At 44.9% G+C, this 13,380-nt stretch overlaps 1 protein-coding gene across 1 annotated transcript in view; it reads right to left on the reverse strand.

Annotated features, from left to right (window-relative positions):
* The window catches only part of SACS (sacsin molecular chaperone), a 41,797-nt gene extending 29,580 nt beyond the window's left edge, over positions 1 to 12,217 (reverse strand). The window contains exons 1-5 of the mRNA XM_060128731.1: positions 12,182 to 12,217; positions 11,965 to 12,115; positions 5,894 to 5,981; positions 4,911 to 4,996; positions 2,091 to 2,202 (exon numbers count right to left, since the gene is read on the reverse strand). Of these exons, the coding sequence (XP_059984714.1) occupies positions 2,091 to 2,202; positions 4,911 to 4,996; positions 5,894 to 5,981; positions 11,965 to 12,115; positions 12,182 to 12,192 (448 nt within the window). The 5' untranslated portion in view covers positions 12,193 to 12,217. The remainder of the gene's footprint in view (positions 1 to 2,090; positions 2,203 to 4,910; positions 4,997 to 5,893; positions 5,982 to 11,964; positions 12,116 to 12,181) is intronic.
* Between the last annotated feature and the right edge of the window lie 1,163 nt (positions 12,218 to 13,380).

Raw genomic sequence — 13,380 nt, forward strand, 5'->3', positions numbered from 1 at the left:
TTTCATAGGGTGAAAAATAACCCTTCTCACGTGCCTATGAATTCAAGCACAGATATGGGGATGCTGGCCACAGTTTGCTTTACAAAAATGGCGTGGCTGCTACTTGGAAAATAGTCAAAGTGGGGATATGAAAAGGCCAAGACCGCGAGGCTTTTGCAGGAAGGACAAGCACGTGGAGGCTGCCTCTGCTAAACCCAGGCCACAGGGTGTCCTCAGACACAGCAGGAAAGGGCCGGGGGAGCCCCAGATTTCGCCACACTCCTTCACTTGTACCTCTTAATTAACCACATCCTTGAAATCCTTAGTAAAGTGAGAAACTGGGGAAGATCTCTGAGTTTTCTGCATCGGATCTGACATTCTGAGTCTTTTGTAATCTCATTACATAACAAACAAGTTGAACTCAAGAGTTCTTGTGTACAACACTAAGTGTCAGTAAAGGGAAAAAACTGTGACCCAAGAAGATGACACCAGCCAAGATACCGCTCATGTCTGAATGCGAGAGAAAGACCCTCAAACACCACAAGCACGGAGGGCCCTCAACAAACATTTGTTAATTAAAGAGATCAAAGATCATGTCCACTTCCTTCTTCTATACGTGCAAGTTTTAAAAAATTGTCTAATCTGACGTCACTTTAAAGAGCCTCTCTCTAAGTATGCTTACGCATAAACTCAGCTAAATAATCTTGTTTCATAATTTTTTCTTTTAATGAGGTGAAGTCAGGGCTGGAAGGAAAAACTCCTAGACATAAGAGAATTGTGAAGCAGAATACTTCCAGGATCTCTTCCCGATCTCTTCCCGTATACAGTTCTACAGGACACTCCCCAAATCAGGATGACACCAGACAGAAAGCATTGTGACACACACAATCTCCTTGAACCCTCAAAGTGACTGGGGGGGGGGACTATGTTCTCGCCGCTCCACAGGGGAGAAGGCTGACAGGCAGCCAGCCTCAGGGCCCCGCCCAGGCACAGGGAGGAAACATGAGGGGCGTGCCCGACTGACACTCCACACACCAGCACCCCACGGACGTGGGCCACGGGGAGCCCCGTGCAGGATCAGGGTTCAGACAAAAGTCCCTCATATCTACCCGGGGTATCTTTCAACAATGACTACATTAAATCACAGACTCTCAGAGCCAGGAAACCTGACTGGTTTCACCCTCTCACCGAACAAATGAACACTGGGGGTGAGCTGACTTGCCCAAGATCATGAAGGGGGCAGGAGTCAGGGCTAGAATGAAAACCTCCTGCCATACTACGTCTCACCCCATCTCCTTATAGAATTTTAAAAATGCAACTTCCATATCACAAATATGACCTAAGAATAAATATATGTATTTATTTATATAATAAATATATCATAAATGCTAAATATTTAGTATTTAGATGTTTAACAGTAATGTTGATTACCCTCCTAAATCATGAAACCTCTTAAAAAATATATGACTTAATCGCCTTAAAAATATGTCCAGGAAAGTCTGAACTGACCCTCCCTTTTCTCGATAACTTTCTACCACACACAGTCATTCACAATCACCCTACTGACTTTAAAGCTGCACTAAAAGTTACAAATATTCTTTTCAACACAGCACTTCAAAGCGCAGGACTTCAGCAGTCTTTACGTTCGTTATCGCTTCTTACTGTCTTTACTTTCATTTTCCTTACTCACTTCTCTCCTTCAATCTTTCTTCTCACCCTACTTCAAAATAATTCAAGGGCACTCTCAAAGCACAAAGTGATACACAAAGCCACAGCCTCTAACTTCTTTCCAAATGCAGAGAAGTGTTCTATTTGTCTCGCTAATGATATAAATGCTCACAAGTTGACTGAACAGAAAAAGAGATTTATGTATTTACATTGCTTATTACTCTGAGTTTCAAGATTTTTATTCTTCGCTCTGTAAAAATACCAACTAGCAGAGACATCTGCCCACAAAAAGCAGAGAAAAACATCTCTTGGAGTTAAATACGCCAAGAAGTGAAGGACAGGTGGTAACTTGACTGTTCATTAAACACTCAATTGTAAATCACTAAAACTCACCTGTTAGTACATAAAATAAAACTTGTCCGTAACTAATTATCGATTCTTACCCTGATATTGTGCCATATCTTTTGACCAAAGAGTCTCTGTTCCATACTGAGTTTCATCATACAAAAATTTAACTTCGGTGGCCCCAGCATCTTCTGCATTCTGAATTAATTCCTAGTCAAGAAATACACCAAAAAATAATATTTAATAGAACAGTAATCGACTGCCCATCTTTGTATTTACCTATAATATTTAAAAGGTAATTACACATAAGTAAAGGAAACCCACTATTTGCATCGTGAGCGAGGTCTTTGTACATTCTTACAGTTAGCAAGTGCTGATGTGTAGTCCTTCCACATTGCTTATTGTGTACATCTGTGCGCCAGCCAACTCAGTATAATTTTTCTCCCTTGGATATTTTAGTACAATTCGATCTAGTTTAGTCTAACGTAAAGAACAGGTGACAGGGCTTCCCTGGTGGCGCAGTGGTTGAGAGTCCGCCTGCCAATTCAGGGGATGTGGGTTCGTGCCCCGGTCTGGGAAGACCTCACATGCCACGGAGCGGCTGGGCCCGTGAGCCATGGCCGCTGAGCCTACGCGTGTGCTCCACAGTGGGGGCCTGTGCTCCACAGCGGGAGAGGCCACAACAGTGAGAGCCCCGCGTACAGCAAAAAAAAAAAAAAAAAAAAAAAAAAAACAGAACAGGTGACAATTTCCTGGATGAGCTCTGAATTAGACCAAACCAAATCAAGGGGCTATATTTTAAATGGATGGGTCCTTAGACACAGAATAATCCACCCTGTATTAGCACACTCGTGACCTCTAACTTTGGGGGGCACTATTTTTTACTTTCCCAGCACCCTGGAATCACTAACGGGGGTGGGGGGTGGCAGGGATGGGCAGGAACTGCAGAGGGCGTACACTGATACTACAGCCATGCCGACAGCAAAGCCTTCATCAGAGCGGGTGACACAGCACACTGCCTGCACTCAACAAGATAAGCATCAGACTGAGTGTGGGAGCAGTGTGCAAATGAGAGCTGGCTGTGACATCAGGTGGGTGGTTTGTTCACCCCGTGCACACCAGAAGGCTGGGGACAGTTATCCCACATGCCGTTCAACCCCAAACACGAACACGTGACCACGCTTTTATCTACCTCCTCATCAGCTGCAAAGTCTTCCTGTTTACACAACTTTCCATTTCTCATGGGATTTTTAAGACTCACTCCCACCCTATTTAGTCTAGTAGAATCCCTAAAAATTAGCACTCTTATTTATATTAGGGTATAATATAAAATAATATTAAAGGTAGAAATAAAAATTAAATAGGTAGCAAGATGCAAGTTTAACTTACAGGATGACAGCACTTTAGAGGCTGGATCTTGCTTTCGTCTGGATAGCTACTTGAGACTTACGTGTATTTTAGGCAACAGAGATGAAGAAAACAAGATAACATCCCAAGTCCCAGATTCCAACTATCAGTCTCAAGTTGAACAAAAAATACGATGGGGCCCTTCTTCTCAGGGGATCTCTTTCAAACTGATTCTGAGAAGAAGAGGCAATAAATGTGCCAATTTGCATAAGATCTTGAGCTAGTCACTAAAATTTCTCTGGATCTATTTCAGCAAACATCACACAAGGTGGTGGCCTAAGTCTAGGCAATTCTAAGATTCCTATTACATCTAAAGTGGTAGAATTCTACTAAAATATCCAAGGGACAAAAATCATACTGAGTTGGCTGGCATACATATCTACACAATAAGCAAAGTGGAAGGACTACACATCAGCGCTTGCTGACCCTAAGAATGTACAAAGACCTTGCTCACGACCACTGCCTTGTTTGCCAACAGGATCTCTATCACTCATTTTTGAATTGATGAGGCCCTACTAAATCCTATCTTAAATTTATTCTGTTCACCTCTCTCTACCCCCATAACCCAATAATGACACCCTTCCCACCTTCACTTTCCTAATATCTCAACATAAAAATGGCTTTCAAATTAGCCTTCTGTGAGCCACCGATCCTGTTCTCAGAGACAGACTTAAACTGCCCCAGTGCCTCATCATTACTAAACCCCCTAGGGTACAGCACTCCTCAGTCAGCACCTGCCTGAGCATGACTGATACTAAGGTAAGCTAAACTGACCTAGTGCTTATTCTCTAAAATGTTACCATCTAAACTAGAAAATATAATAAGAGCTAAGATATTGAACATAATAAACACTAAATAATTAGAGGAAAATGCATAATAACTGATCTACTTTTACACTTAATTAAGGAAGTTTCTTATTAAGCTTAAATACAAAATCTAACTTTTGCAGTATCTTCCATTTGCATTCTTTTATGATTGTTCAGTTTGTTTTTTTAATGAGTGTATTCAAACTAAAAGAATATATTGTAAATAAAAATACTTAACTAAAACAATTATCCTTTTAAATAAACTCTCCCAAAAAGCAAACTTCTAAATCTAGGGGAGTCAAACAGGCATGGGTTCATGGCCCCTGAATGTGGGTTTTGTCTTATTTTATTTGGTCGGCTGGTTGGTTTGTAATGCCCCTGCACAATGTTTTACATAAAATTCATAAAATTACATTATATAATTACATAAAATTACCAAATAAATGTTCCTAGAGCAACACTGCATGACTACAGCACACTGCAGCTTAGGGGGTTCCTTTGCCTCTGAAACCTCACATATTTACATGGACTGCATCTCAAGCCATCCCATCCAGCGTATGCACTGCAGGTACAGAGGGAAACAGACACAGCCATTCAAATCTAGACAAAATTTTAAAATGTAAATACTAACAGGCCTTGTGAGTAATACTATTCTGTCTCATTTGTATCAGTGTAAATGCACACATGCACACACCCACACCTCACCTTAAGAATCTGTCCTCCTTCTGGATATCTTCTTAAAATGTCCTTGAGGAAATCAACAAGTGGGGGAGTTGTCTGACCAAATCGACCTGAGAACACGGGTAAAACAATTTAGAAGAAAGTCCAGTCCTCTGGCCTATTATCAACATGTTACTTGGTTCTGAGACACAATGAAGGTGCGCAAGTTCTGACTTCACACACTTCTCTGCAGCCCTCTGGTACGAGGGCTACCTGACTAAACAGATTCAGTACTAAGTAAAGCAGTTCAATTTTATCAAAGCTCAAGATTTTTAATTAAACTACAAATTAGGTTTTTTAAAAATGTTCAAACATATACCAAATGTCACATAAGATTATTAATTCAAAAATAAAGAGCATGGCGGGGTGTTGCTATTTTCCGAAGCAAATGAAATAAATGGCGCTATTTTGTGGCTGCTTTGCCACTAAGTAATAAGCCAGAGATTCTGGTGCCTGTTATGACATCCTTAATGGTCGCAAACTCAACCAATGTTCTGAGTGTTTTGAAATACGGCACAATATCTCAACGGCTGCCCAGTTCAAATACCCTAAAGTCTCTCCTAAACTGGAGATTCTCAGAACTGACCAACCAGGTCACCTTCAGACAGGTGACAGCAAAGCGTAGGGAGCATGGGGGAAGGGAAATAATTTCTCAGATGCACAGAATAAAAATACATCTGTTTATAAGTAAAAAAGAAATCTGTGCTTAAGACAAAATCATCACTATGAATTTATCTGCACCATTTTGGTACAACTACCCGCCACGACCAAGCATCCACAGGACCCTGCCCGCAGATTGCTCCACCCAACGCATCCTTACAGCTCACTGGCTCCACCCACACCTGTGTTCCTCTGGCCCTGACAGCCCCTCATGACATCCAAATGTTATGTACATTCATTTTATTTTTAAAACATAATCTTTATGCGACTAAAAATGGAATTTACTCCTGGTAAAGTCAATGTTATACCTCCCCCTTTTAAGCCTTTTGATTGAAGGTTTACAAAAAGATGACAATTTTGGGAAGTCAGATCTCCAATCCTGATCCAGTCAGATAACTGAAAAAAGAAAATAAAATTATGAAAAGCAATATAGTTCCTAATTCTGTAAGTTCAAAACTTTACCTCATTTTTTTTCACCTAAGAAATGTTTGTTTTACAAAACAGTAATAGAGTCACAGATGTAGAAAACAAACCTATGATTACCGGGGGGGATGGGGGAGGGATAAATTGGGAGATTGGGATTGACATGTACACACTACTATACATGAAATAGATAATTAATAAAGACCTACTGTATAGCACAGGGAACTCTACTCAATACTCTGTAATGGCCTATATGGGAAAAGAATCTAAAAAAGAGTGGATTTATGTATATGCATAAAAACAAAAAAGAAATACTGTTTGTTAAGTGTTCATATAAGGAAATAAGTTGTTCTGGAGAAGTGAATATTCCAGAGAACAAAAATTTAGTCAAAAATTTTATTTAAAAATGTAAATGCTTTTTCCTTAAATAATTACAAATAGATAAAGATATATAGATTCTGCTTTAGAATAATTTTTAAAATTTTATGGTGAATCAGGATTATCAACATAAACAAAATCATTCTTTTTTTTTTCTTTTTTTTTTTTTTTTTTTTCCGATACGCGGGCCTCTCACTGTTGTGGCCTCTCCCATTGCGGAGTACAGGCTCCGGACGCGCAGGCTCAGCGGCCATGGCTCAAGGGCTCAGCCACTCTGCGGCATGTGGGATCTTCCCAGACCGGGGCACGAACCCGCGTCCCCTGCATCGGCAGGCGGACTCTCAACAACTGCGCCACCAGGGAAGCCCCCAAAATCATTCTTTTGATCGGCATTTCCAGAGGGTATTACTCAGAACAGAGCTCCATGGGATTCAACAGATATTAGAGGACCAAAGAAAAAGTTTTAATTTGTTGGAATAATTTGGTTTTTAGGGCATTCAACATATTAATATTATGGTAACCTTCTTTAAAAGGATTATACTATGTGGTATTTCACAAATTTTAGCAGTAATTTTTTTTCATTTATTTTGAAGAGCATCTTATAAGATACTGTTCCTAGAAATACACTTTGGTAAACTGCTTATAGACATTGTTATAAAAACGCTATGATGTGAAAGGAAGAGATAAGTGAGGACTCCAACCTCTGAAGCTGCTTGGGTCTATGATTTCCCCAACTGGCTTTCCTGAAAAATGCCTCAATATTCGTTTTCCTTTCGGTGACTGCTCTGTTTCCCACAAAGGCAGGGTACAGTGTGTGATCATGACCCACAGGAGCAGGTAACGGACTGCTTTTCTGAAAAAATGCCAGATCCACTTCTCCCCAGCAGCGCACTCATGCTACTGAGGAGTGACTTTCAGGCAACGGTCTGCAAACGCTACCCCGGCTCTCGCCTCTGGTAGAAGAGGTGAGAACTGCCTCTGCAACCGACCCTTCCCTGACAGGGAGGACAGGGTTCTGAAGGACACTGCTCTCCATATCACGACTCCACCATCTCCATCGTCCACCCCCCACCTCAGACGGCTGCCCTCCAGGCTCCCAGAGCTCGGCCTGCCAAAAGGCAGCTTCAGCGGCCCTCCTCCACCGACAGTGGCACTAGCGTGTCCATTCCCAGTTCCCCTCACATCTAACTCGGTCTTCTCCACTTCCAAATGTTCAGACTCTCAACTTCTGTTGGATTTTTATAACCGTCTCCCATCTGGTCTCCTTACTTTCTGTACATCATCTTCATTCTAGTCCCCATTTCTAAAATACAAATCTGAACATGGTTGTTAACAGTTGTTACAGCTCCCAGTTTATAAAGCACTTTCATATACGTGTTCCCACTGAATCTTAAGGCAAGCCTGTAAAAAAAACCTCTGTGCACAGGAAATACGGACAAAGATAATCACAACAGTACTGTTGTTAACAACAAAAATTCAGAAACAACCCAAATCCTATGACATATTCACACAGTGGAATATTATACAGCAATGAAAATGACTTAACTAAACTGTACATAAATTGGGGTGAATATTCATAACATAATATTGAGTGAAAAAAGCTAAATCCAAGTTGCTACATATAGCATAATAAGCTTCTTAAGTTCATAAACAACTAAAAGTAAACAGTATATTGTTTAGCTTATACACACACATCCATACAAACACAGGTATCCACACACACACACACACACACACTTACGATAAAACTATCGAAACAACTATAAAAAGGCAACAGAATAAAACACACGAAGAGGTAAGGCAAAAGAGACAGGCATACAGGCTGGGGAAGAAAAGAACAGAGGGAAAGGAAACGGGCAACAGCATTCTAGTTCTCCAGTTGGATGATGTCATCAAGGTTGTTCATTCTATTACTAATTAACTAATGAATTGATTACTAAAAGAGAGCTATGCATAAGCCAAGGACTAGTAGTCCAATTCAGTTAGCTAAGGTACTTTTAAAGAAGAACAGCAAGAAGGGAGGAAGGAAGGAAATCTGTAACACAGGAAGATGTCTCCAGGTGTTAAAGAGGACTTGAAAATGAAGAATACACGGAGTAGAACCCTGCTGGTGACAACACACCTAACCGCCGTGTGAGCCTGACACTGAATGCTTTTGGTAGATTGTAACCAGTGGCCCATAGCAAGGCGGTGATTCTCCCAAAGAGAAATCAAGCAGCAGAGATAACCTCAACAGTGCTACCTGCTTTCTCCCCCTGAGCCTGCCAAGACTTGGGAGTTCTGCTTGGGCCTCTCTCCTTGGACCCTAAATCATTCAACCAAGCAAAGTGACACGGGTCGTGTTCATCTCCAGAGGCAACGAAACCTTAAACGTTGCCCATTTCAGTCTTCATATTTTGTTTCAAACAGAATGATGACAAAATACTTTGAACGCCGGGTCTCTGTTCAGGCCAGCCTAAGCCTCCCTTAAGGACCTCAGAGACGCTCACTTTCACTTACTAGGAAACAATAACTCTCTCCAAATTGTGAAGCAAATAGTATAATATTAACTGCAGTCTGGATCTCCCAACACTTCTTCCTCTGTTCAGCTGTCAAGAACACAAGGAAGTTCTCAAGATTCAAGAGCTGATAGGCAGGACATTGCTGATCAACTAAAAGACAGGAAAGGTAAGCAATACTTCAGACCTCCGGGTTTGAGGCTCAAACACATTTGGCTCGAGGAGAAAGTGTCAGGAAGATACGCAGCTCTAACGAACAGCTTCACTCTCCTCACAGGACAGGAAGAAGAGCTTACAGATTTCTCTTCCAGACCAGGAAAAGCAAGAGAGACAAGGAGAAGGATGGTAGGTGACCTGGAAAGACTGAGGACCAAGTAAGTGCCCAATGCTAAGTCCAAAACCAACCAGAGCCAGCGAGTGACACCGAGGTGTCAGCAGCTTTTGTTTCTTTTTACCCTGAAATATGCAGAAGTCTCACCAATGATTCAAATCTAAGAGGTTCTGAGCGGCACTGAATAAAAACGGAAAGAAACCACTTCTGTGAAAGATTCGCTTATAAAAAGGAGACCCTTCTTGATGACACGCGTTAGCATCACTAAGTTCACCAGTTCAGTAGAAGTCACAGCCCGTCCTCTGCATCAGGAGAGAACTGTGCCCTCTGACTGTTTTCTGGGAGAGCTCCATCCTTGAGTTCAAAGTTCACTTTTAATGGTTTAAGCTCTTCTTTGTTTTAAAGAACTTTTATTTATTCGCAATAGACAGCCTGACAGGTTCTCTCTGATGTGGAACAGTCAGAAGTCCATAGACTTTGGAATCAGACAGACGTGGGTTCAAATCCTGACTTGATACTTTATCTCTCTGAATCTTAGCTTTGCTCTTCTACAAAATGGACTAGTCACAACCATCTCATGAGGCTGGCTGTTCTGAGTAGTAAATGAGATGATACATGGAAAGTCCCCAGCAGAACAGTGTGTGGAACATGGTTAAGTGCTCAGCAAATGTTAATCATATTCCCAGTGAGTTTACCAAGGTGCAGAAGGAGAAACACACTAAGCAAGTTGCTTCCCAAAATCATGCCCCAGCCCTGACCGCTACCCCTGAGCTTCAGTGCCAGAGCCATGGCTGCCTGTTGACCATCATGCCCTAGACTCTTACACAGCAGAGACCTCAGAACGGGTTAGAATTCATTTTATCCCATTCCTACCAGAAACGGGAAAACAGATTCCAACATGTTACTTAACCTGGCCTCTGTTATCCGCTGGTAATACAAGAACAGGACCTAGGTCATTTACCTCTTCATGCATTTTCCTAGACGCTTTATACTCTGCCACCAGCTCAAACACAAGCAAAAGCGAACTGAAACCTGGATCCCCCGGAACTTGTTCATCTCTGCTAACTGAGCATTCTTTTCCTGGTCTGACTCAAGGCCTGTGAACATCCTTGGCCGGGCCTTCTCCCTTATTCTACATCCAACACCGCCACCACCCCTCCCTCGGTCTGCACAAACACACACCCCCGTCCGGTACCAAACCACCATAATTTTGTCTTTTACAAAGCCCGCTGTGCATCCTTTCCTCTCAGTTTCAGCTCCACGATCGAAGGCTGGAAGCTCACCCCTCGCTCTAGCACAAGCTTCCTAACTAGACTCCCCGCCGCGCACCCACTCAATCTGAAACACGCTGCACACCACGCCCGCGTCCACCATCCCACAGCAGTGCTTTGCAGAGACACTTCCAGAAACCTTTCCAATAGCAAGACAGAGCCCCAACTGACTCTTTGGCTCTGACCACATCTAGGGGATAAGATGACAAAGGAGGACCAGAGGAACAACCAAAGAAGTAGGTAGAGGACCCGGGTGGGTACACAGGAAGGTCAAGAGCCTGGGGCAGACACAGATGAAGAGGTAAGAATGACAAGCTTTCCTCTTCAGCCCTGCCCAAAGCCCTCAATCAAGCCACTGTCTCACACCAAAGACCCTGGGGAACCAAGGAGTAAGGAGAACTGACCCCTGGAGGATCACAAGAACACAAGAATCTGTCTAAGAGGGCAAGAGACCAGAGGGTGCACCCAGGCACACAGAAGGCCAAGATTCCACTGAGAGGTTACAAATCACGGGTACCAAGCATGTCCCCAATATTTGTACTGTGTAGTAAGGAAATCCAATACTTGAAATGCCATCCTGGGTGGTTCAAGCAGTCCTTGTGTATCTGGTTCAACTCTTTTTTACCTCTTTATCACTTAAAAAGTGAAGATATTTACTAGGATAAAATAATAAGTTAATTTCTAGTAAAACGTCTCCATTTAACACCTCCTTTAAGAAAACTGTAGTATTTCCACCAGTCTTAAAGGTTATATATAACATGAAATACTCCAATTTTCCAAAGTTTTGATCTGTTAAATCATTCATTTGCACCTTACAAGTTTTACTATAAATTTACTCCTCAAAATAACAGCTTCCGTGTTAAAGTATGCCTGAAGAGCCTCTCGGTCCTAAATTTCTGTGATTCAGAGATGGGTAGAAACATCCAAGACATAAAAGGTGAAAAAAAGTACTGACCAGGATTCCAGTTAAATGCATAACAAAGTCAGAAATATATGAGTAATGATGAAGTCACTTCAGTGGTTATGGCTCCGAAGAAGCAAACCAAAAAAACAAACAAAAAAAAACCCTCTTGCTAAAACGTCCATCAAAAAAGTATCTTAATTTCAGGAAGTGAAGATTCAGACAAAAGGGGGGAAGGGGAAACAATGCTGAAACGGCAAATCGACAGATTCGCAGCAGTGACAGGCACACAGCCCCGTCATTCGATCGGTATCCACCAGGCATGATCATTTCCAGGCGAGCGGGAGCCCGGTCGCCCGTCCCGGCCGCCCCATCCCCGGCCTCTCCCCCCAGACCCCGTCCCCGGTACACCCCGTCCTCCGCCCCCGTCCCCGGGTCCCCGTCCCCGGTCCCCAGGCCCCATCCCCGGGCCCAGTCCCCGGTCCTGCCGTCCCCCGGCCCCGTCCCCAAGCCCCGCGCCCCAGCCGCCCCATCCCCAGGCCCTACCCCCATCCCCGGGACCCCGTCCCCGCCCTACCTGCCGGCCTCCGAGCCACAGACGCTGCTCCGACGCGGGGAAGCCCGTCTCGGCCGCGATGCGCCGCTTCACGTCGCGCACCGTCCAGATCGCGGGCACTGCCATCGTCCTGCAGCCCACGCAGCCGGGAAGCACGGTCACCCGGAGCCACCTGTGTGAAGGCAAAGGCCTCAGCGGGCGCCACGTGGGGCCGTGCCCTGGGCCGACCCGCGCTCACCTGTCGCCCATGACTTGTCCTCACCGCCGGCGCTGCCGCGCCCGCACCATGCTCCCGCCGCAGCCCGCTTCTCCCGGCCCGGCCCGCCGACAGGGAGCCGCTGGAGGAAGCCTCGGCCGAGCAGGGGCCGGCAGAGGCGGCGGCGCGCTCTCGGCCGCAAGGGCCCCGGAGGCGCCGCCCGCGGGCACGCGCCCGCCAGGACCGTTAGCTAAGGAGACGCCTGGCCTGCGCGTAAGGCCCACCCGCAGGCCCTGCCCCAGGCCCCGGGCCCCGCCCATCCGAAGGCCCCGCCCCCATGGACCGTTCCGGAGGAGATGCCCCTCGCGTCAAGCCCTGCGTCTCCCTCACCTTTCCTTGAGGAGACCCTAGACCCACCAGGCCCCGCCCCCCTCAGGCCCCGCCCCGCCCATCAGGACTCGACACGCCTACAGGCTCCACCCCACCCGGATCTGTAGTTGAGAAGCTGCCTGGCCCCACCCCTCCCTCACGCCCCGCCCCCGCCCGCCATCCCTCCGTCTGCGACAATGCCAGGCAGGGACCGCCAGCAACACTTCGCTGGAAACGCGGGACGCAGGTTTACAGAAGACTTGTGTTTTCCTTGACCGAGTTCAGAAGTGCCAGGACATGCAGAACTAGACCTGCATGGCCTACGTCTCCTTCAACCGTAGTGATTTGAGTCTCTGGAAGCATCTCCAAATGAGGTTGACGGTGGCCTCTCGGGCACCAGCGGGGAACGAGGCGGCCGCAGAAAAGTGTCCCCGCGGATTCGTTTCCTCTTTGTTTTTAAGGTACAAAAGGAGGATCGATGATTCGGTTTCCTGATGGAGTAAGGACTGCCAGCAGGAAAGTGATAGATGAGAATGCACGCGAGCGTATCCTATGACGCGTTAAAACATATGCAACTTATTTTGGCAATATTGTCTTCCGTTGTTGTGGCCCGTTTCCCATCACACCTGCAAGCTCCTTGAAATCAGAAGCACGAGTCTCAGAGTTGATGGAATCGCCCCAGAGTGACTAACGTTGCCTTGTAATTTGAAAGTGTATGTGGCTTGTTGACGCTTCAGAACAAGTCAGTCCTTTCTTCCGGCTAAGTCTCTCGTAGGTGTGGAAGAGACACATTGCAAAAAAAAAAGGCAACGTCTACTCAGGCAACTCAAAGGCTCTGTCGTGAACAGGTAAACTTGTGTGCTTCTTGTTTA

The sequence above is a fragment of the Lagenorhynchus albirostris genome, chromosome 18 (genome assembly GCF_949774975.1).
Source record: "Lagenorhynchus albirostris chromosome 18, mLagAlb1.1, whole genome shotgun sequence".
NCBI lineage: Eukaryota > Metazoa > Chordata > Mammalia > Artiodactyla > Delphinidae > Lagenorhynchus > Lagenorhynchus albirostris.